Source organism: Chelonia mydas, chromosome 24 (assembly GCF_015237465.2).
Source record: "Chelonia mydas isolate rCheMyd1 chromosome 24, rCheMyd1.pri.v2, whole genome shotgun sequence".
NCBI classification, from domain to species: Eukaryota; Metazoa; Chordata; order Testudines; family Cheloniidae; genus Chelonia; species Chelonia mydas.
Genome location: NC_051264.2, coordinates 8,514,489 through 8,539,698, shown reverse-complemented (window position 1 = coordinate 8,539,698; position 25,210 = coordinate 8,514,489). Strand labels below are relative to the sequence as shown.

Genomic DNA, 25,210 nt, shown 5'->3' with positions numbered 1-25,210 from the left:
GTACCAACACCCTCTGGGCTTGGCTGGACCTATATATGTGGGTGCGCGCACGCTTCTGTTTTCTCAGTGCTGTCACATAAAAAGACTAGCTCCTAGTTCGAATGAGATTAAACTCATCTCTTTGCTCTGAAGTCTAACTTTGTGCATGGACTTGAGGCACAAACAGCTGATTCTGCTTTGGAAAAGTACAGACACTGTCTCTAGAAAAACAAGGAGGCAGCTGTGTGTGCTGCTTTTTCAGTGTTTTACTGCTTGCCCAGAGGGCAAATTGCCAGAAAATCACCTTACGAAATGGTCAGCAGGCTGAGCTAGGCCGAACTCCCTTTAACTGAGTGACTTTTCTGAGACCTGCAGGGCTCAGCTTTAGTGCTCAATACTTTGGTAGCGAGTGTTATATTATAGCTCATCAAGTACTTGAATTAACGTTCCCTGAATATACCTCACTTTCTCCTTGCAATTTTGCAATTCAGTCTTGGAAACTTTTAAAAAGTCTTCCTGTAATTTTAGCTGATGAGAAGCTGAAGAACATACTAGTGCTTTACAGTGATAGTGCTCAATTCCAGGCCTTTGAATGTATAAAACGAGTAAGAGGGATGCATGGTTTTGCGTTTTACCAAATTGATTCACCATTTTCCGCTCATTGGTTGCTGTTAGTCCTGTATCGCTTGAAAGACTCCTCCACTTGTAAGTCTGTATGCATAACTACTTGCACAGTGCATTAGGTCTTATTGTTTTACCTTCTTTGTTTCCTGTAAGGATACAAAACCAAAATCCTTCTCAACACTAGCTGATTGACTTTCTTCCTCAACATAATTCACTGTTTGTATATTGCTGTGACAGTTTGTTTTTGTCTTTCTAGTAGTGTTTATAAATCCACTCTAATGAAGGGTTCTTGTGTTATGGGCTTTTCATCAAGCATACAATTGAAAAGCTCTTGCATGTATCCATCTAAGCTGATATAAAATTTCCATAGTATATTTAAACAAAATCCATGTGTGTGACTGATAGCACCTGAGACTACTGAAGCTGAAATAATTTATAGCTACTTTTCACCACTTGTTCAGCATTTTGCATTTCCTGCAGGTTGAAAAAATGAAAATGTAAGCTGGTCAGTTTCCCTTGTGTTGAGTCAGTTTCGCTCTCTGGTTCTGGTATAGTAGGACAGTGCTGTGTTGGGGCTTCGGACACTGCAAGGAGGAAATGTTTATTTTGAAAACATAAAAGCTCTTGGAAAAACATATTTCATACTAGGATTGAAATGTTTATTTACAAAGCCTGAACCCTAGGCTGAACGCTAATTGTGTCTTGTTGAAACTAGCAATATTCTAGTACTTTGCTATCTCACTGTAATGCCTTACGGTAGTAATAAATGAAGAAGCTGGTGGGATGTGTCTCTTTGGGTATTTGTGTGGTGTCACGGGGTCTGGGCTGTGCCCCAGCCTGTAAGTGGTCTCCTTGGAGTGACCCCTTTACTGTGCTGGGTCCCAAGGACCCACACAGATCTACAGAGTCAGGCCTGTGGACTCCAAGACTGGGTCTTTGACCCCAGCATTCCCTGTCTATCTCTGTGGCTCCCTCGAGTGAATCCAGCCAAGCCAAACTCCAGCGGGAGGCTTGTACTGGGCCCGCACTGTGCTCACCGGGAGTATTTACAGTGACACAGGCAGCCTTTTTCAGAACAAGGGAGCCATTGATGAGTCACTTGGCTACAGAATCTGAACGTCCTTGGGGTAGCACAGAGAGGCAGAAGTTATGCCATAGTCCACTCCAGTTAAACCAGTGCCCTGATGAGCCAGCCAAGCTGAGATGGACTCCACCTCTGGCTCTCGTCCTGTGTTCCCCCTTTATCTGCCCAGCTCCGGGCTCCCGAGTCCCTCCAAAAGGGTCGCCCTTCCTCCAGTCACCTGACATCTTGTTCTCCAGCTCAGTCCCCGGTCCAGCCTGCGGGGTCGGGGGTGGGAGTTGTTTCCGGCTGTTAGATGTTCAGTCTTGAGGGCGTCTCCTTGTCTTTCTTGGGGTTCCTGCTGTTAGTGTTGAGTCCTTGGGGCAGTGGCACAGAGGAATGTTCAGGAGTCGCGGCAGGGCCCTGGTCAGCCCCCACGGGCGAGCTGGGAGAGAGCTGTACCCAGCCCTGCCCCGGCTCCCCCGGCCACTGTCCCTGCCACAGCCCTCGTGCCCAGCTGCGGCTCTGGCCCTAGCTTCAGCCCCCAACCATGGCTCTGGCCCCGTCCGCAGCCCTGGCTGCCAACCATAGCTCAGGAAGGGGCGTGGATGGGGTAAGGGGGGGATGCAAGGTAAAATGTTCAGGGATCACTGTGTTAGGGCATCTTTGTCTTGCTGGACCCTCTGTTGATTTGGATTGGTTTGAGCCAGTTCTTTTCCGACTCCATTCATTCTCCCAGACAGTGAGGTGATGCACACCCCTCCTGCACTGTCCCAGGAGCAGGGTTAACCCTTTTGCACCCACTGGGGAGCAATGCAATGTACAGAGGGAAACTGAGGCGTGCCAAGGATTCATAAAAATATTACAGAAAATACCCTCTTTGTCACACGTGGCAAGAGCCATAAGTGTTACAAGATTTGTTGGGAGAGTTGTGATGGAACTGAAAGTGGCGATGAGATACAGTGCTATCAGAAAGATCAGCAGCAATCGGCAAGATGATTGAAGTCTTGTTCTCCGGTTTGTACTCTCTTTGGAGTCCTTCTCAGAACCCAATTTTCGCTTTCTGACCAAGTGAGGAGAATACTATATGAAAGGCACTGAGCCTAAAGGCTGTGTCTACATGTCAGTATAACTAATGTCACTCAGGGGTGTGAATAAATCACCACTCTGAGTGACATAAGTTAAACTTCTCCTGCCGACATAGCTCCTGCCACTTGCGGGGGCTGGAGTCGTTAAGGCGACAGCAGAGCTCTTTCCCATTGGCTTAGAGTGGCAACATGAGAGAGCTTCGAGTGGCGCAGCTGCATTGGTGGATGCGCTGCTGTAAACGCTCTGCTGTAGCCCTGCCCTAAGATTTTATCTACACTACAAATGTTATGCTGGTATAGGTATCCTGCCATAGTGTAGACACAGCTTCTGCTGATGGAAGGAGTTCTTCTGTCAGCATAATAATACCACTTCCCCAAATGACATTATTTATGCTGACAGAGGCAGATTTCTGTTGGCATAACTGTGTCTACACTGAGGATTTTGCCAGCATAACTGTGTTGGCTGGGGGTGTGGTTTATTTCACACCCTGACTCATATAGCTATGCTGACAAATTCTGTAGTGTAGACCTGGACTAAACGATATTCTGTCCTTATTGGTGCGATTCTTTGTTTGCTTGTATAAGCTGAAAGAAAGTAATTGCTGTTCAGTTTCCAGAATTGATATCAAGCTTTATTTCTGAAGTGGCCAAAAATACTTGCCCCCTTTAGTAAGACAAGGTATTCTTCCTTTGCCTAGTTAATTCTTGCTCATTTTATAGCAACATTTGTTTTTTAAAGCCTTTGGAAATGTTAGCACGAGTTTTTGTGTGTACTTCAAAACCTTTCTCACTAGCATTACTTTAAAGTCTTTTTATTGCTTCCTAAACAGAAGAATGGGAACTATATCGTACACTAGTGTTGAGCCTGTTAATACACATGGAGCTGTTAGAACTTCCTTAAAATGGCATGACAAGCTTGTGTGAAAACAGTTACTAAATGATCCAGGCTCTTTTCTCAGTGTGAGGAAGATATCAGCAGTGGTAAAGTCAGTGGACTTCAGTTTGCTTATGCTGTCTCTACTTAATGGGTATTTATCGTACTCAAAGAATGTTAAAACTAGGACTTGATTTTGAGCTGGAAAAGAGAAAGGTCAGCATACAAGTGTTTCCCTTTGTTAGGAGCATATTAGAGATGGGAAATACTGATTAGGTTCTAACTGAATTGCCAGGGCAGGGATATGTTCTGTTTTTGTTCTCCAGTGCTCTCTCCAGCCTCGTTCTAACCGTCTCAAGTCATGAGGTTTCCACTTAGGCCAGGTCTACACTAAAAAGTTAGGTCGACTGAGCTGTGTTGCTCAAAAAAAAATCTACGCCCCTGAGCATTGTAGTTAAACCAACCTAATCCTGGGTGTAGACAATGCTGGGGCGATGGAAGAATTCTTCTGTTGACCTAGCTACTACCTCTCGGGGAGGTGGATTAACTACAGTGGTCGGAGCACTCTTCCCATTGCTGTATTGAGTGTCTACACCAGTGGTTCTCAACTTGTTTACCATTGTGGGCAGCTCTATCTGGGTTATGTGGGCCGTGACCACACAATATATATACACCTGTATGGCCCTGAGGATGTCACGTGGGCCGCAGCTGTGTGCTGATTGGGCCGCAAGCGGCCCACGGGTCAAGAACCACTGCTTTATACTGAAGAGCTACAGTGGAGCAGCTGTTGTACTGTGGTGTTCCTAGTGAAGACATAGCCTAAGGCCACGTCTACATGTACAATGCCGCTGTAGCACTCCAGTCGGCATAAAAAACCCACCTCCGCGAACGGCAGAAGCTACGTTGGCGTGAGAAGCTCTCCTGCAGAGGTAGCGCTGTGCACACCAATGCTTATGTCGGTGTAACTTATGTCACTCGGGGGGTGGTTTGTTCATGCTGAGCGACATAAATTATGCCAACATAGGCTGTAGTGTAGACATAGCCTTAGAGACTGTTCCACTGTCTGAAACATTACTGTTTAGATGGTAAGCTCTTTGGGGTAGAGCCATGTATGTGTTACTGGTGTGAGGCTTTACACAGGGAAAATAGTCAAGCCGATAAGAGAGACTCTCTCTCCATTTCCCCAGGAATGTCAGGATTTTATGCCTTGTTGTCAAAGATGAAATTGCAGAAGTATCATCAAAAAGAAAAGGAGGACTTGTGGCACCTTAGAGACAAACAAATTTATTTGAGCATAAGCTTTCGTGAGCTACAGCTCACTTCATAGGATGTATCATCTTTATCCTAGGATTGAGCTGGAGGCAGACTGGATGGTTGAACAAGTCTCTTCCAGCCCTAATTCCTATGGTGAGGAAGGACTTGCTAATATAACAATACCCAGGGATAAAAGTTAGGGCTGTCGATTAATTGCAGTTAACTCGCACAATTAACTCCAAAAAAATTAATCGCAGCTTTAATCGCACTGTTAAACAATAGAATACCAACTGAAATTTATTAAATATTTTGGATGTTTTTCTACATTTTCATATATATTGTATTCTGTGTTGTAATTGAAATCAAAGTGTATATTATTTTTTATTACAAATATTTGCATTGTAAAAATGGTCAACAAAAGAAATAGTCTTTCTCAGTTCACCTCATACGAGTACTGTAGTGCAATCTCTTTGTCATGAAAGTGCAACTTACAAATGTAGATTTTGTTGTTACATAACTGTACTCAAAACCAAAATAATGTAAAACTTCATGGCCTGCAGGTCCACTCAGTCCTATTTCTTGTTCAGCCAATCGCTAAGACAAACTAAGTTTGTTTATGTTTACAGGAGATAATTCTGTCCTCTTCTTACTTACAGTGTCACCAGAAAGTGAGAACAGGCATTTGCATGGCACTTTTGAGGCTGGCATTGCAAGGTATTTACGTGCTAGATATGCTAAACATTTGTAAGCCCCTTCATGTTTTGCCCATCATTCCAGAGGACACGCTTCCATGCTGATGACGCTTGTTAAAAAAATAATGCGTTAATTAAATTTGTGACTGAACTCCTTGGGACTCTGTTTTACCCGCATTCTGACATATACTTCATGTTATCGGATGATGACCCAGCACATATTGTTCATTTTAAGAACACTTTTTCACTGCAGATTTCACAAAATGCAAAGAAGGTACCAATGTGAGATTTCTAAAGATAGCTACAGCACTCGACCCAAGGTTTACAAATCTGAAGTGCCTTCCAAAATCTGAGAGGGACAAGGTGTAGAGCATGCTTTCTGAAGTCTTAAAAGAGCAACACTCCAATGTGGAAACTATGGAACCCGAACCATCAAAAAAGAAAATCAACCTTTGGTGGTGGCATCTGACTTAGATAATGAAAATGAACATGTGTCAGTCTACACTGCTTTGGATTCTTGTTGAGCAGAACCCGTCATCAGCGTGGATGTATGTGCCCTGGAATGGTGGTTGAAGCAGGAAGGGACACAGGAATCTTTAGTGCATCTGGCACGTAAATATCTTGCGATTCTGGCTACAACAGTGCCATGAGAACACCTGTTCTCACTTTCAGGTGACATTGTAAACAAGAACCAGGCAGCATTATCTCCTGCAAATGTAAACAAACTTGTTTGAGCAATTTGCTTAACAAGAAGTAGGACTGAGAGGACTTGCAGGCTCTAAAGTTGTATATTGTTTTATTTTTGAATGGATTTTTTTTGTACATAATTCTACATTTGTAAGTTCAACTTTCATGATAAAGAGATTTCACTACAGTACTTGTATTAGGTGAAATGAAAAAATACTATTTCTGTTTTTTACAGTGCAAATACTTGTAATCAAAAATAAATATAAAGTGAGCACTGTACACTTTGTATTCTGTGTTGTAAATGAAATCAATATATTTGAAAATGTAGAAAACATCCAAAAATATTTAAATAAATGGTGTTCTATTATTATTTAACAGTGCGATTAATCACGAATAATTTTTTTTAATTGCTTGACAGCCCTAATAAAAATTCATCTGAGATGGCAATCTGCTTACGAGATCCAGGTTGGCTTACCCTGCACAACCCTTTGTGAAGTGCCTAGTTCCTGGTGGACCACTTGCCACTAGGCCTTCATCAGGTCAAAATAACGTTTTTGAAAAGGATCTGTGCTTTTACTTCTCAATGGTGCTTCTTTAGAGCTGTTTATTGTTTGAAATTCTTTGAAGGGCAGAGATCAGTTATGAAGTTGAATCTGTAGGATTCAATAGAGGTGAAGACTTGAATTTTCGCTACATCCTCTTCCCCCAACCTACTTGAAATTTTGAAAGTTACTTCCTTTCTCTCATCTGTTTGGGTTGCGTCAGCTCTTAGAGGCAGGGCTGTCACTGCTCATGCAGCGCCCTGCATCCTGGGGCCCCAGTATTGGCACCTCTAGGTGCTACTACTAAAATCTGTTGCTGTAAGCCTGTATTGCGCTGTCTAGTAGGTGAATTGTGCCATACAATTGAAGTCCTTACCTCACAGTGCTAGATGTTTGAGGATAGGAACTGGTACAGTCCACAGCAGACTGTTGAGATCTTTATTGGTAGAACAGATCAGTTAGTGAAGGAGGGTGCTCAGTGAATGTTTAGTCAGTTGTTTCTCAACTTCACAGTGGCCTTTGGAAGGGGAAAGTCAGGACTCCAGCTTGGGTAATAGTGTGAGGGGTGTAGGAGGAGAGAGGTGCAAATGATTGAGTTTCTGTTTCAGAGGCTGATGCAGCAGTTGTGGGGAAAGGCCTGTTACATTGCTACGGGGTGATTCATCTTCATGTCCAGCAGAGGCCTCTCCTGCGGAGGCTGCTGATCTATATGGTTACTGTCCTTGTCATGGGATCTTTGTTATCTATAGTGTCAAGAGTATTACTCTTTCCACCCCACAGTTAGCAACCTGCTCCCATTATTGTAATAAAAGAATGTTGTGTGACTGGACTCCTGACTCTGCACTTAAAAGCAAATCTATTAGCGGGGAGAGATTTTAATGAGAAGGACTGGTGTTAAGGGGCAGGTAGTGAGTGTGAATGGCTTGCTAGTGATTCACTGAATTTTATGGGACTCTTAATACTTCTTGACAGACAGACCTACTTGGAAGAATTCTGAATCTCGGATAGAGCCAGAATCATACATGCTCCAAGTCAGGTGTCAAGAACAGAAAGAGGTGAGGGAGTGGGCTGGGGAAGAGTCCTCTGTTAACAGGTGGATGATGCATGAAATCGTGGTGAGAGTAACAGTTCTGCTGGTTCGGCTCCTTAGAAAGAGGTCACTTTTAAAACCTACACATATTTTGGTCCCTGGAACATTCTCCTCCAATAGTGGGATGGTTGGGACTTGTTGGGTGAAAGGTGCACACGGGTGAGAAGGCAGCTTTTAGAGTTAGTCTTTTGTTGACATTTTGCTCTCCACTAGGGGAGGACAAAGTTGATTTCAAACTTTTTCCCTCAGGCTGGATTGATTTTAAATCACCATGTGGAAAGCTGCCATTTAAAATCTTCAATTTTAATCAACTTTCACATTTGTATCTGAGTTATTTTCTAAAGAAAGGTACACTCACATTTGAAACATGTTGATTACTGCTAAACAGAGCCTTCACACTAGATTTGGTACATCTTTTGCTAGATGGGTACACTATAATGATATGCATTTATTTAAGCAATTATGTAGCTTAATATTTTCAGCTTCTTAATTGTGCATATTTAGTATGTTAGAAAATGAATGCTGTATTGCTTATTTACTACCATTGTACCCTATTTATAAAGCTTGACCGTAAAAGTTAGATTTCCCCTCGCCCCCCGTTTCTTTCTTTATATAGAAAAGCAGCCTTTAACTGAGTTTTTGATAGAGGCTCATGGATTCAGCATATTTATTTTTTTTATTTAAATGTTTTAGGAGATTATAACAAGCTTAGTCCTCAACATATTTTGTATTCAATTCAGATTTCGTTTTAAACAGTTTTTAATGAAAAATTTATAATTTAAATAACCAAATCAAAAAATCTGATTTAAATAAAAACTGATCCCCCTCCCCCAAAATCACTGATTTTTATCCACCCTGTTTAAGTGTCCTTGTTCTGGGATAGTTTTAGCATTTCTCTTGAGATGGTTTAGGAGAGTGAAATCCTCAAACGTTTTCTAGAGACATTTATAAATGTAAAAACTTTTAAAACCAGAAATACTGTAAACCTTGGAAATATCCCTTTTTAAGCATAGCGATGTGGGGAAATCCTACCTTATCAAAAATATCTATGTCCAGAGGCACTGACTTCACCAGTTCCCGGGAGCTGCTCGACTCCCGCCCCAGTCCTGCCTCTTCCCACTCCCTTCCCCACCTCTTCCTGCCCCCACCCCTCCTCTTCCCTCCCAGTGCCTCCTGCATGCCGCTGAACAGCTGATTGTGGGAGGCACTTGGAGGGAGGGGGGAGGAGCTTCTCGATGCCCCAGTGGGCAGGAGGGATGCGGGGGGGGCAGGAGGAGGAGTTGATCCGTGGGTGCTCCAGCCATGGAGTCAGCGCCTAGGTCAGTGTCCCCCAAGGCCCATTTACACTAGGAAAACCAAGTACCGCAAATGGCTCCCTCTAGCAGGATGCCTTGCCCAGGGGCTGGCGAGCCTTGTCATGGCAGATCATTTTGGTTCTCCAGCTCATTGGTAGTGAATGCTACCAATGCTTCCTCGTTAAGGGTTCCACCTTGCGGCTCCGTACAACTTTGCGTCTTGCAGTGAGACATCTCAGATTGGATAGGAGCCGACTAGTTCTCCTCTGGGACAGGGCGAGTCTGCTGGAAGGACAAGGGGAACTTAGTATCATTTTTACAACGTCCAGACAAGGGCGGAAGTAAAAACAAAACAAAATGCACTCATGTCCAAAAAATCCTCTAGTGTCCAATTGTCTTAGGAACCAGTGTGTTTAAATTCTGGAAAACCAAACAGTTCTATCACTGAGTAAATATTATGTAGTTTGGCTTAGCTTATCTCGCCCTTCTGGAGGCTTCTGATTTGTCCGTGCCATATTATCAGGGATCCTAGAAATCCATTTGCCACAGAAAATTGTGGAATTTGCGTTTTTACAGAGAATCTTTAGTTTTTACTTTTTGTGAAAAAATATAGAGTAGAACCCTGTTTATCTGCGCTCCATTATCCGCTTCTCTGTATTAACAGAACCGCCAGCCCGGGGCGTTAGTCGTCAGCCGTAGCCCCGCTGCTGTCAGCCCTGGCCAGCTGGTGGTTCGGTTAATACAGAGAGCGGGATAATGGAGGCTCGGATAAACAGGGTTCTACTGTACATCAGTAAAACGTCGTGTTCAACTGATACCTGTATATATTGTGGCTAGGGAAACTAAAGTTCCGCGTTTCATTGTAATCACGGCAAAATGCTGGTTTTTTTTTTTTTTTTTTTTTTTTTGAAATCGGAGAATTTTGGTTTTTATATCACAGAAAACTAGGATCCCTGGTTATGAAGTACTGTTCCCATTCTTTGGCTTGGAGGTGATTACTCCTGGCTGAGTTGCTATGGTGACTTTATTGCGCAGGTGCTAGTCCTCTGGCCCCTGTGATATTGCACAGCTTCCTTCAGCGCCTTTGTACTGCCGAGCTGGGGCCTAGTGCAGTGGAGCAGCAGCAGGACTGCCCCTGAAATCGTCTCTGGGCTTATAAAGAAGCCTGTTGGGTTGATATTTTAAGTGACTGAGTGGCGGGGGGGGCTTCACAGACAGTTACTTTTGTGCAAATGAAATGATACATTGCAGTAGTTAGCGACAGGCCTTGGAGTTGAGGCCCCTGGGTTCCGTTCCCAGCTCTGGGAGGAAGTGTGGCTCTAGAAGGGAACTGGGGCTGTATGTATCCAGTTGCACAAGGAAGCAGCCATTTTCAGATCAGCCTGGAAGCAGGCATGGTTAAGCAAGCTCTAGAAATTGTGAGTGAGGAGAGGAGGGCAGTTGATTATGTTTCTTGCTGGCATGACCTCTGTCAGGAGAGAGACGAAGGTGGCTCTGGTGACTGGGAATGAGTATTGAGTTTTTTTCTTCTAGGGTCCTAGATCGTATCCAGCTCAGGTTGTGAGTGACTAAAAACTGTTTCCATCTTGTAGCCCTTGTGAAATGAATCTGGTGGATCTCAGTCCAGTTCCTATTGCATAGTCGTCCATATTACCAAAACCACCATCACAACTGGCAATCCGTGGCAGTCTCTCCGGGAAACCCGGGACTGAATGGGCCACAGTAACTGAATTCTCTCCTCCGCCCAACTCCCGCTCCCCATTTCAGGTCTGGATTGAAGCACAGAGGCGGCAGACAGTGTGAGGAAAACATGACCTGCGGCCCCTTGTGCTGAACCTGGTCTATGGACAAACAGATGGCGTCAGTCTCTCGGGCTGTCCATTGCTGCACTGTTTAACAACACTAACTTCACACTGCAGGAAACAATTCTTGGATAGCAAGATTTGCAGATGACACTAAACTGGGAGGAGAGGTAGATACGCTGGAGGGTAGGGATAAGATAGAGAGGGACCTAGACAAATTAGAGGATTGGGCCAAAAGAAATCTGATGAGGTTCAACAAGGACAAGTGCAGAGTGCACGTAATACGGAAGAATCCCATGCACCGCTACAGACTAGGGACCGAATGGCTTGGCAGCAGTTCTGCAGAAAAGGACCTAGGGGTTACAGTGGACGAGAAGCTAGATATGAGTCAACAATGTGCCCTTGTTGCCAAGAAGGCCAATGGCATTTTGGGATGTATAGGTAGGGGCATTGCCAGCAGATTGAGGGACGTGATCGTTCCCCTCTATTCGACATTGGTGAGGCCTCATCTGGAGTACTGTGTCCAGTTTTGGGCCCCACACTACAAGAAGGATGTGGAAAAAATTGGAAAGCGTCCAGCGGAGGGCATCAAAAATGATTAGGGGACTGGAACACAGGAGTTATGAGGAGAGGCTGAGGGAACTGGGATTGTTTAGTCTACGGAAGAGAAGAATGAGGGGGGATTTGATAGCTGCTTTCAACTACCTGAAAGGGGGTTCTAAAGAGGATGGATCTAGACTGTTCTCAGCGGTAGCTGATCACAGAACAAGGAGTAATGGTCTCAAGTTGCAGTGGGGGAGGTTTAGGTTGGATATTAGGAAAAACTTTCACAAGGAGGGTGGTGAAACACTGGAATGCGTTACCTAGGGAGGTGGTGGAATCTCCTTCCTTAGATATTTTTAAGGTCAGGCTTGACAAAGCCCTGGCTGGGATGATTTAGTTGGGGACTGGTCCTGCTTTGAGGAGGGGGTTGGACTAGATGACCTCCTGAGGTCCCTTCCAACCCTGATATTCTATGATTGCTGTCTCATGAATAGGGCCCTACCAAATTCATGGTAGATTTTGGTCAATTTCACAGTCATAGGATTTTAAAAATCATAAATTTTATGGTTTCAGATATTTAAACCTGAAATTTCAGAGTTGTAACCGTGGGAGCCCCAACCCAAAAGGGGATCATGGGGGCTATTGTGTGTGGGGGGCCGCCGTGTTGCCACCTTTGCTGCTGTGCTGTTGCTGGCAGCAGCGCTGCCTTCAGAGCTGGGAGGCTGGCCAGCATCTGCTCTCCAGCTGCCCAGCTCTGAAGGCAGCACAGAGGTGCAATACCGTGACATCCCCCCCACCCCCTCACAACCAGTTGGGACCCCCAGTTTGAGAAATGCTGGTCTCCCCTGTGAAATTTGTATAGTATAGGGTAAAAGTACACAAAAGACCAGGTTTCACAGGGGAGTCCAGATTTCGTGGTCTGTGATGCATTTTTCACGGCCGTAAATTTGGTGGGGTCCTACTCATGAAATAAGTATCTTGGGGTTTCACAGACCCAGTGTAATTCTGTACAATTCCCATGCAGGGTAAACTTGAAGCACGTGAACTTCAGTTGAATGGAACAAATGAGAGACGTCAAGAATGATACTCAAAAACCAGTCGGAGAACACTTCAGTCTCTCTGGTCATTCGATTACAGACCTAAAAGTCGCAATTCTTCGACAAAAAAACTTCAAAAACAGACTCCAACGAGAGACTGCTGAATTGGAATTAATTTGCAAACTGGACACCATTAAATTAGGCTTGAATAAAGACTGGGAGTGGATGTGTCATTACATTCCCCCTCTACTGTTCCTCACACATTCTTGTCAACTGCTGGAAATGGCTTGATTATCACTACAAAAGGTTTTTTTCCTCTCCTGCTGGCAATAGCTCACCTTACCTGATCACTCTCGTTACAGTGTGTGTGGTAACACCCATTGTTTCATGTTCTTTGTGTATATAAATCTCTCCACTGTATTTTCCACTGAATGCATCTGATGAAGTGAGCTGTACCTCCCAAAAGCTTATGCTCAAATAAATTTGTTAGCCCCTAAGGTGCCACAAGTACTCCTTTTCTCATTTTTAATGTGGTACTAAATTTCAGTGACGGACAGCTTGGTTCAGTTGACAGTTATGGCTGCATTATAATATCCAGAATGCAAATTTAAAGGGAGCCATACACACTCTAATCCTGTGGCAGGAGGTGATCCGTGATGAGGGACTGTAGGACACGTCTTAGATAGCTATCTATCTTAGGTACTTACCCGGCCCTCATTGCTAGGAGCACAGTGCCTCCCATTCTTTAATGCAGTGGTTCTCACACTATTTACTATTGTGGGCCACATATGCAGCTCTGAATGTGTTATGTGGGCTGCATCCACACAATATGTATCCTACAGTAACTCCTCACTGTCCTGGTTAATGTTGTTTGCTGATCCATTAGAGAATGTGCTCATTTAAAGTTGCACAATACTCCCTCATAACATTGTTTGGCAGCCACCTGCTTTGTCCACTGCTTGCAGGAAAAGCAGCCTGTTGGAGCGAGCTGGTGGGGGCATGGAACAAGGGTGGGCCGGCAGCCTCCTACTACCTCCCTTAAGTTCCCTGTGCACAGCCCAGCAGGCTATCAATTGCCGGCAGTTCAGATGTCCCTCCCCCTTCTGCTGTGTGCTGTTCCTGCCCTCTGCCTTGGAGCTGCTCCTGGGCGCCTCCTCCTTGCTGTGCGGGGGGTGGGGGAAGGGGTGTTGATGTCAGGGTATCCATGCCCCCACTTCTGTACCCCATCTCCACGGAGCAGGAGGGGATATGACAGGGCTCAGGACAGAGGGAGCTTGCTGGCAGCACCTGCTGTCTCAGCTTGCTGATCTTCTTAAAAAGGCAGTGTACTTAGAGTGTGGCCAGCATACTTAAAGGGGCAATGTGTGTCTGTCTCTCTCACTCACACATGGTGCGTGTCTGTCTGTCTCTCTCTCTCCGTATGTCTGTCTGTCTCTCTCTCTCTCTCTCTCTCTCTCACAGACACACACATGGTGTGTGTGCCTGTCTCATGGACCCTCCCCACCCCCGGTACTTTGGAAAGTGGAGGGAGTGGTGTGCTTTAATGGGATAGCATGGGTGGTTCATCACGTTCAGTTTCTGCAGGGAATGTTTGCAGCCACTGCCATGCGTCCGTTGTGTCTCCTCCCTCCATTCATGTTGCCTTGTACAACATTTACAACAATGTGTTAACCCTTGGGGGCTTAGCCAAGTGCTAGTTCGTCATTTAGCAGTAAGGCATTCCCTGGGAAATATTCCACCCTCTGACTCCACCATCTCAACCAAGCTTCACGGTCTTCATTGCTGTGTTCAGTATTCAATTGTTTGTTTAAAACTTTTTATACTGTGTGTGTATATATCCCCCCCCCCCCGAACCTAACTCCCTCCCTATTTACATTAATTCTTATGGGGAATTGGATTCGCTTAATATTGTTTCGCTTAAAGTAGCATTTTTTCAGGAACATAATGACAACATTAAGTGAGGAGTTACTGTACCTGTATGGCCCTGAGGAGGTCACATGAGCCGCAGCTGTGTGCTGATTGGGTCGCCGATTGAGAACCACTGCTTTCATGTTTTTATCCACACAGCCACCTCTGTGAGGTAGAACCCTGCTCTCATCCCCATTTTACAGTCGGGGAACTGAGTCACAGTGAGACTAAGGGCTAGTCTACACTAGAAGCACTACAGCGGTGCAGCTGCACCACTGTAATGCGTCTGGTGAAGATGCTCTATGCCGATGGGAGAGAGCTCTCCTGTTGGCATAATAAAACCACCTCTGCAAGAGGCAGTAGCTGTGTTGATGGGGGAGAGAGAGGCCTGTCTGCACTGGCACTTAGGTCAGTGAAACATATTGCTTATTCACACTCCTGAGTGACATCAGTGGTAGTGTGTACAAGCCCTAAGTACCTGGCCCGAGATCACACAGGACATCTGTGGTAGAGCAGGGAATTGAGCCCATGTCCCAGGCTAGTACCCGCACCGTTGTACACAAAGTAATGCCACCTTCCTCAGGTGCTCAAAGCGTTTGAGCTTTCATTGTTCTGCAAACTCCTCTAAGCCCAGAAGAACCTGAAGGCAGTGTGTGGGGAAGGTTCACTTTCGTCTTTTAAAACGATACGGAAACCCTGGCTGCATAGAGCTTTGAACAGAATTTTAATGACCACGCTTAAGACCCTGGTTCAGAGAGTAACTTGAACCTGGCTGTGACAGTTTGATCCTGTCCATTTCTATGAGTACCCTCTTAAGCAGTTTTTTCGGCTTGGTTCAGAACCTTGAATCGGATTTGTAAGTTTAGACAATCTTTTCAGGGATGTTCCTATAAGTAAAAATTCAGTAAAAGGTACTGGATATTAAGCAGTAAGAGCTGCCTTTTTTTTTTTATTTCAGTGTTAGGGAGAATTTGGAAGGACAGAAAGCTAAATACGGTGGCTGCATTTCAAGCAGGCTTGGATAATTCTGAGAGTGGTGGTTGTGGCTTTCCGCAATTAGATGATGAAAATCCATTCTCACGCTCAAGGAGGGAGATATGGAATTGCCTGAGGGGGGTGTTTAAGAAAAAATTCTCTTCCTCCGCTCGCATGGGCAGCGTTTCATAACTAAGTGCGCACAGCTTTTCTTTTGCATTCCTCTGAAGCATCAGGTGTTCATGGCCAGAGGCACAGTATATGGGACATGATGGACAATTAGCTTGATAGGACAGAGCAGTTCCTTTGTGGCAAGAAAACAAATCGGGGGGCCTAGTTTTGGTCACTCTGACTTTAGTTGGATTGGAACCAGCGACCCCAAGATTAAAGGAGTTTCTCATTGCCCTATCCCTGAGCTAATTCTGTGTTCATGCCATTCCAAGTATGTGTTTTTGAGCAGCCTGTGCAGTTAATGAAGAGAAGGGGGACCGGTCCCTTCAGATGAGACGTGCTCTGTCTGGAGCCTGCAACCCAGTTCCAGTGCATCTGGGCTGATTAGCGGGGATGCAGCTTGGACTGTTCTTGTTTATACAACTGGATGTTTCAGATACCAAACCCTGACAGAGACTATTCCGTTGACACCATCTATGGAGGCTTGCTGCTAAATTTAATTCTTATCTGGGAGAAAAACAGCTTTCCCCCCCCTCCCCAGAACTGGAAGAAAAAGCAAAACAGCTATGTTTGGATTTTATTTGACTACAAAACAAATGCCTTTAAAAACTGGTAACCAGGTGTGGTCTGTTGTCTCTTGGGCTATCCTTGGAACAGAACTTAGCAGAGCTTTACTGTCCAGTGTGTGTTGTTGAGAGAGCAATAACATTTGCAGTTCTTAGAGACCACTTAGTGTCGAGTTTCAAACCTTCCGTTTTTTTACATTGGGTTTATTTCCTAATTTAAATATTTGCTCTAACTCAACTGTTAGTTATGGGACTAGATACAGAAATTATTGGATTAAATTCTCTGGCCAGTGTTGTGCAGAAGGTCAACAAGGTGATCATAGTAGTCCCTTGAGGCCTTAAAATCTATTAAAGCTGCTTTCTGTTTGCTGCCTGATTGGAACAATGCACAATACTCATTATAAAGCTTTGCTTCCCTAACCTTGGACCTCCTTAGATTTGTGCTTTAAATTGAAAGCGACAAAGTTCATCTTCCAGGGACCTATCTAGCAATGCACATTTTGGGAGGGTGAAGAATTGTAGTAAATAGTAAAGCCTATTTTGAAAATTACAGCAGGCGTATTAGTATTAAAAAAAAATTATCAAAAACTGATCATTGATTTAAAATCAAATGGGCGTTTCACTATCAATAAATCTTTTACTTTTTGGACTTCACATAGGTTGGAGAGTGAAACTAAACTGGTCAATAGAGCTGATATTTTTCTATCCAGGGGCCAAACTGAAAAGTGTGTGTGTAGGGAAAATTGGATCGGTTCAACCCGTAACTGATTTTTTTTTGCACCGAAATGAAAAAAATTAAAACATTTATTTCAACCCAAAACAAAATGTTTTTGGTATTTTTTGCTTTTTGGGTCATTTGGGAGGGTTGAGGTTCCCCCTTTTCTTTTGTTTTTTAGAAAAAAAAAATTAGAAAAATTTCTAAATGAAATACAACTTTTGATTTTTGGAAAGATACTTCTTTTTAAAAAAAAAAAAAAAAAAAAAATTCCAGCTGAATCTGTTAGCTGAATTTGCCAATAGTTTTGGGTGCCCTGAAAAATGGACTTTTTGGCAAATTTACTATTTGCTGAGAAAATTTCATCCATCTCTACTGATCAGATCTATTCACTTCTCTTGCACTGGCATACCTCAAGGTAGTGTTTGGCTTCCCAGCACTGCAAGTGAAGTGTTAAATTGCAAATCCTATTTCCGCTGCCATAAAACTGAAACCAGTTCCATTCATCAGGAGGGTTCTTAACCCCCCTTTTTATTTACTTTATTTTTTGCAAAACCTACAATTTGGGAGCTAAATAGATATTGGCTCAAATTCATGACTGGTGGAAGTCACTGAAGGGATATGGGATGTCAAACTGCATGATATTAGGCAGCTTCAGCTAATAATGTTGTAAAGGGAGTAAATAAGAAGAGCCACGTTGTTTTCACACTTTTTTAGGCTGATCCTGGCTTGGTTTTAAGAAAAAGAGTACTTGTGGCACCTTAGAGATTAACTAATTTATTTGAGCATAAGCTTTCGTGAGCTACAGCTCACTTCGTCGGACGCTGTAGCTCACAAAAGCTTATGCTCATGCTTATGCTCAAATAAATTGGTTAGTCTCTAAGGTGCCACAAGTACTCCTTTTCTTTTTGCGAATACAGACTAACATGGCTGCTACTCTGAAACCTGGCTTGGTTTTGCGGCTTCTTAGGGACATCTGCCTTGTTTATAGCCTTATTGTTTTTTCCCTTCCCAGGAATGGCGTGAATGTAGAAGGGGCAACGCACAAGCAGGTGGTGGACCTGATTCGAGCGGGAGAGAAGGAGTTAATACTGACAGTGTTATCCGTTCCGCCCCATGAGGCTGATAACCTCGACCCCAGCGACGACTCTTTGGGGCAGTCGTTCTACGACTACACCGAAAAGCAAGCTGTTCCCATCTCCATCCCCACATACAAACATGTGGAGCAGAACGGCGAGAAGTTTGTGGTTAGTATTGGCTTGAGCATGCCTTGTGGAGTCCAGGATTGGTTTGTTTTCCTGCTGATCAGGTTCTAAGCTGTCAGAGTTTTCAGAGAGGCCTAATTTTTAATCTGGTCCCTGGATTCTGGTTGCCAGACCCTCTCCCTGAACCCCAAAGAGGCTGTAATACTGACCATATCTTGGAACTCCAACTCCCATTATTTTCTTTAATTTTAGTGCATGTAAAAGGTGATTAACAGTCCCACGTATGAAGGCCTCTGATTCATAGAGCAGCAGTAGTGTGAGCTTTCCTCTGTATGTGATTTTGAGAGGCTGAGAAGGACCCATCATAACAGAGGAGCCTCTTCTGGGGCTGAGATGACCGTGGCCTCCATGGTTTATTCAGTCCCTTGGCTTCTCTGCGGAATCTGCCAGCAAGGAAGCCAATTAGTGCCTGTTATAATGGTGTTTTTCTGATGCCAACATGTTCCTGTTGGGATCAGGACTGGGACCAGCTCATTCGTGGTGCTCGTTATTTTCAAAGGTATGTTACTTACACTGGCCCCAAGCTTACTCTTTTTCTGAACTGGGTTATCTGTCAGTTTCTAACCAGTTCATACAAGTGCGGTAGTTCTGAGCAGTGGGTCCCAGAGGGAGACCTTGACAAATGGCCTTTGGTTGACACTTTCTATTCAGTACCATCAGTTAGCTCATATATGCATCTATATCCTGTTTTATATTAAGTGCCTGGAACATCTGTAATCAATACCTAAGGAGTATGATCATTTAAGAAAAACTCTCCTCTCATGCTTGTGTCCCTACAGCTTCCCACGCAGCAGAGTGATTGTATTGGTTTCACTCTGCTGCCTTTCCTGAGAATGTGCTGTGTGTATGAGTGATCCTTTACTACTGTTCAGGGATGGGGTCAAAGATTTCACATACAGGTGTTTAAGGTGGCCTGATTTTCACAGTTGCTGAGCATCTGCCACTCCCACTTAATTCAGTGGGAGCTGTTTACATGTTCAACACTCCTGATAAGCAGGCTAAGTGTGTAACCTCTGTGCTGTAACAAATGTTAAGATTGTGTATTTCTTTCCCTTTCTGTTCTCATTAGTTAGGGATCAGCTGTAGAAAGTACCACTTTCTTCCCGGGTGGAAGACCCTGCCTGGCTGCATTCACTGTGGGAGCTGGCCCTCATTCTTTCAAATAACATGGTCTGTCTTGAAACTGCCGCCTAAGCAGATGCATCCTCTGAGGCTTGCTATTGACTCTGGCTTATCATGGGTGCCTGGCTGCAGCTTGGACTGGAATGCACTAGCTATTTTGCATGTTTCCTTTCTGGTTCCCTTCTCCCAGAGATGTAGAGAGGGGAAAACCTAATTTGAGTTGTGGATGATTAAAGTACGCACTTCCCCTTCAGTGTTAAATTTTGAAAAAGAATCTAATTGCTGCAGATCACCAAATAAACTTTTATTTTTTCTCTTGGTGGCAGTTAAAGTTTACTTACTGATTGTTGTTGTTAGTTTGAATCAATTGGGAGAAATCTGTTAGTCATCTTTCCTCCCAAAGACTGGTGCTGGCTGTTGCTTGCAGCTAGGCTGCACGTATTTCCATGTAGCTTGTGTTGCTGGCATTTGCTGTGCTTCGAATTGAGAACATACCACTGACTCCCAGAGCAGTAAAAGCTGGGGAAGGGAGTAGAATCGGTTAAAGATTGCTTGTAGTCAGAACGGCGACGGTGTAAAAATGGCACCATCTTACCAGACTCAGCTCCTTATGTGTCTGAGTCATGTCTATAGACGTGACTAACACACATTTTCACTCCTGTTAGCACTTCAGAGCCCATAGAGCTTTGCCAATGCACATCTGCAGCATCTGCTGCTGTTCCCACTCTGGGGCCCGTGCATCTTTGCCAATGCACCTCAATCCTTTCCTCAGCACCCCTGCAATTCTAGTAACACACCCAGAAGCTTTGCCTGTTCACCCCTACAACTATCACCTCAATCTTGGTCTGCAGCATCCCTGTTTTTGCAGCTCTGGGATCCCTACAAGCTCTGCTGATGGACTTCAATCCTGGTCCTCAGTCCCACCTGCCATTCCAGTTCCAGGCTGTTTTTGAATACTCGTCCAATTGCTCCTGAATTGTGAGAGTGAGTCTGATGCTTTCATGATGTGAGATCAAACTCGTTCTCACTTTTGAGCCACCCTGTCAGATCACGCGTGAGAGGTTGGACCTGCCATGTTGCAGAGACCCGTGGTCATAGTAATTTTACCAAGAGCAAATGGAGACATGAATGTTCTTGGGCACCGCTCCTGTAACATGCTCCTAGAGCATGGCTGAGAGGGCTTCAACCTGCCAGAATTAAAAATGAGGCATCTATTACAAGCAGAATAATGGCTGGGAAGCAACACAGAGAATGACCTAAAACTGTTGACTGGATTAGGGCAAATTTACACTGAGAATCTCATTTTAATGGCTTACAGGTCCCAAAGTGGAATTCTGGGCATGTTCCAGTGATATTAATTGGCCAGGCCTCATCTAGGCCATTTTACTTGGCTCCTTTGGTTGCGTTTTATGTTCCCTAAATGCCTCTGTAGTAAACTTGTTGAGGTGTGTCCTATACTCCATCCGTTGGGGCCAGAGCCCTCCAGCACCATTAGCCTTAGTGGTGATTTGCGTAGCTAAATGGTGCTTTGAGAACATACCTGTTGGGTTTGAACCATGAAAAAAATCAGCAAAGAGTCTTAAAGCAAAAAAGAAGAAATTCCATCTGGCCTTTGGTTTTCAATAAGTGACTGTCAGAGACAGAAGCCAACCACAAGTGTGGTATTCTTCCCCTCTCAAATAGGCACTTATTGTCAAGGGGACAGTTACCAGTCATCAGCTCCTGGGATTGGCCCATAGATCAGTGTTAAAGTGAAAATTCTCACAACACTGGTTCCCAATACTTAAACACTCAGGCAGCTAGGGTGCTTTAAAAGTTGGTTATTAATACATTGCCTGGGGTGGGGGAGAAATAGTATAAAAACTGCATTGGCCAATTCACTGCCCAGATTGTGGTTTTCTTTCTCCGTTTTGCCCATATCTTATCACCTTACCCAGAACCTTCCCTTCACCTCCTAGTGGCTAGAGAGCTGCTGTTTCAGTCACAGAGAACTGGACCTACAGTTGCCGAGGGCCTTGAGATGAGATGTTAGGGTCAGATGTGGTGCTGCTTTTTGGGTAGGGTGGAGGGGCATGCAAGGCAGTTGTGCACTGGTGAAGGGATTTTTAAAGTGAACTCAGCTGGTTTTTGAATTTTTGAATTTGGTTTTTGGTTTTTGAATTGCTCTGCCCAGATTGAAAGCTTGGCTGAACCAGAGCAGTCCCGTCTGTGTGCATTGCAGTTACAGTTTGGAGCGTAAGGAGCTGACAAATGATGAATTGGTTCCCAGTTTGCTACTTTTTCCCCTTACAGCATAGAAAATGGAGGCATTTTCCCATGGAGAACTTGACACAGTGTTACTGTTCCAGGAACCGGGCAGACGCACAGAAGCATGTGTGTTTGTGGAGAGGCGAGGACTAGAACTTGGTTCATCACCAAGAAGCAGAATCTAGTGTGAGGCTTGTAGCCTAGGACATGTACCATGTGCGTTTAAATGGAGCAAATTTGATCCTCATGGAAATAAAGGATTCAGAGCTGTGGCCAGACATAGTGTGAACAGGGAGTGTGCAAGTTTCCCATTTCACAGTTCTATCCTGTAGCACCACGTGGGAAAGGGTGATAGAAACATGAGTCTTAGTGTAAAGAGAAGAAATCTTGCAGGGAAGCTATAGCAGCTGTATCAATGCTATAGGAAGTCTGTAATGTGGCTGGGATGAAATGCAGTCTTAAAAGGACTAGACAAATGCAGTGTATGTTCTCAGCTGGACAGAGGTCAGCTGATACTGGCCTCGCCTCCTTGTTTCCCCCCTCCTCTGGCGTTCTCCAGCATCACGTCATGCAATGCCAGAAGAATGAATATACGCTTTTAAGCAACGCAAGAGTTGTGCTTTGAAAAAATATCTTTTTTTGGAAGGTCACAGATCAGCTATTCATATAGCTAATGCTGAAAACAAATTGATTCAGATTCCGAGACCACGCCCTGTACAGATCTTGGAAGCGAAGTGGGGCTCAGAATTCTTTGGGTTTCCAAGAGCTGTGGAAGGTTCTCTTTTGTGTCTAGTTTGGTGCCTTTTGAAATACTCTACTTCTCTGACTTGCCAGTGCTTTCAGTGTTGCAGATGCAAAGGAGGGTTGATGTGTGACTTTGGAGAGATGGTTGCTGTTGCGCAAATTTCTCTTACACGTCGACAAAAAGGTGTAAGCATGTTTTATATCTTTAGCACATTCCTTTCCTCCTATTAAGCTAGTTAAGGCAGTGTCCCATCATTCGGGGCCTCTTTATCACTGTGGGCATATTAGCAATGCCAAGACATCTGCAAAATGGATAAGAGCCTAGTGCGTGCCTTCAGTTCTTTATGCCAGGGGTTCTCACCCTTTTTCTTTCTGAGCCTTTCTTCCCCCCACCCCACAGCATGCTATAAAAAGTCCACGGCCCACCTTTGCCACAACAACGATTTCTACATATAAAAGTCAGGGCCGGTGTTAGGGGATAGGAAGCAGGGCAATTGCCTGGGGCCCCACGCAACAGGGATCCCCGCAAAGCGAAGTTGCTCAGGCTTCGGCTTCAGCCCCAGGTGACAGGGCTCGGGGCCCTGGGCTTCAGCCCCGCACAGCAGGGCTTCGGCTTTCTTCCCTGGGCTCCAGCAAGACTGACACTGGCCCTGCTTGGCGGACCCCCTGAAACCTGCTTGTGGCCCGCTGGGGGTCCTGGACCCCTGGTTGAGAACCACTGCATTATGCTGTCCAGGTGGTAACGCTGATTCTGAATCCCTCACTCATTTCTGGACCCCTTAACAGTATTCTTTGTAAAAGACCTTGCCACATGTAGTATGTAGGACTAATAGACCTTAAAGTTGGAGCCTGGCTGAATGGTGAAGGCATGATCTGTAGATATGTTAGATCTTTGAAAGTTGCCCAAACCCCCTCTTTGCTCTAGATAGTTTTCCTTTCCTTTCCGATGTCAAATTCCCATCAGGGTACAGAGGCCAAATTCCATTTCCTGAATGACCTTGGTATGAAATCAGAGCTGTTTGCGCAGCACGGAAGCTAGTTGGATGACAGGATTTTTCCAAAAGATTTGAACCCCTCTCCCCTGCCCCGTTGTCTCTTGCACAGTTGGCAGTGCCTGATAGCAGTAAGAGGCTCTATTCAGCCATGGAGTCTAAGCCTGATCCTTGATCAGAGGCTGTCTTTCGGCTCTGGAGGAATGTCTGTGTTTTAACTAAGGCCTCGTGTTTTCTGAACCTAAACATTGCAGCAAAAGCCCTGGATTTCTGTGGCCCTCTGATGCTGAATTCTGCAGCAGACTGGAAATTCAGCTGTCCCTTTAAGTGTATATTGTGTGTGTGTGTGTGTGTGTACACATATGTATGGTGGTGTGTGTGTGTGTGTGTGGCGTTATTGGCTATGGAAACAATTGATCTAATCAGTGCAGTATTTCTTGTTTGATCAGTTTGTGATACCTTCAAACTTTCTTCATTGTAGAAGTTGTCAGGGTGGAAGCTGGACACTGTGGCACCTGGATAGTGCACAGTTGGGGCATTTGGAAAGAGGGTTAGGTTGCATGTTTTTTGTAGGTGAAAGGCAGCTTGAACTCCAGCAACCCTTTTTCTTATGCCAGCTGTTTCACTGCCCCCACCCCAGTCTATTGCTGTGTCAAATAGTGATACCTGGAATTATTAGTTGGTGTGTTTCTCTGACCAAACGTTCGGTTATGACATAGTAAATTATTTAAATTACTAGCAATTTTCTAACCTATCATTAAGCTTCAAAGTCAACACCTCATTGAGATGACTGAGGCAGTTCACAACTCTCAGCTAATTTCAGGCTGTCTGCAGACTCAGGAAGGCAGCACTGCATCTATTTACATTTGGGAAGCTTTTTATTGCACTAGACAACTTTCCTGTCCTTCTCTTCCCTCTGCATCCTGATAGGTTTACAATGTTTACATGGCAGGGAGGCAGCTGTGTTCGAAGCGGTACCGGGAGTTTGCCATCCTCCACCAGAACCTGAAGCGGGAGTTTGCCAATTTCACCTTCCCACGCTTGCCGGGGAAATGGCCTTTCTCTTTATCAGAGCAGCAGTTGGATGCCAGGCGCCGAGGGCTCGAGGAGTATCTAGAGAAAGGTAAAGGGCCAGCTGAGCCAGAAGCCCAGTGCTACATTGAAGCTGTCAGCTTCCAAGCAAGTGAAAGGTAGTCTTACGGTGATGGTGGTAAAGCCTACCAGCAAGGAAAAGAGGCTCATTTAAAACCAGGCTCAATTTTCCAAGTGAAACGCTGCAAGAAAAACCAAACTTCACTTGACGTAATGGCGCTGGGGTTAGCTTGCTGAGCACTTTCAACAACAAAACATAGTTAGTGTTTAATGCATGGTGGGCCGTTATTTATAGTGTTGTATCGTTTGCCAGTAAACACACACATGATGGATAGAGTGGGGATAAGAGGGAGATAAGGAAAACTTGATATTGTGGAGAGAATCGTTCTTAAGATCTTTTTCTTAGGGAATCCCAGCCAGACTGCAGTAACATGGCCTTGCCACTGCTGTATGTTTTTAAAGGGTGGTAGTGCGTCTCTGTTTAAGCTTTGGTGGCTTAGAGTCTGGAGTCTTCTATGGCTTCAGTTGCTTATGCTGTCTGGGTAGCAATGCTGCATCCAGATCCCCTGCTTTATCTGTGGCCCTTGTAAGTGTTCTTAGTAAGAGACCATGCCCCACATATGCATTGTAAATGGGGATCAGAGAGGAATTTTCACCCCATGGTATGGCCCTGTGCTTGGCTTGCCTTGAAGCAGCAGGGATTGGCTATTGCTGGGTGAGATGGACCGAGTGTGTGCGTGCAAATGCTTATGCGAGGTGCGAGTTTGACAGCCTGAGGATTCTCTGCGTAGAGTGGGTACAGCATGGGTATTAGCACAGCAAGCTTCTCTCGCACATTGTTAATAT

The 25,210-nt window shown here is 44.7% G+C and overlaps 1 protein-coding gene across 3 annotated transcripts in view; it reads left to right on the top strand.

Moving 5' to 3' along the window:
* SNX27 (sorting nexin 27) overlaps window positions 1-25,210 on the top strand; it is a 57,283-nt gene that overhangs the window by 5,807 nt on the left and 26,266 nt on the right. For 2 of the 3 annotated variants that reach the window (XM_037882645.2, XM_037882644.2), the window contains exons 2-3: window positions 17,918-18,149; window positions 24,203-24,395. In XM_037882645.2, the coding sequence (XP_037738573.1) occupies window positions 17,918-18,149; window positions 24,203-24,395 (425 nt within the window). Of the gene's footprint in view, window positions 1-11,119; window positions 11,158-17,917; window positions 18,150-24,202; window positions 24,396-25,210 lie in introns of those variants that run through there. The other variant, XM_037882646.2, reaches the window with a different exon arrangement.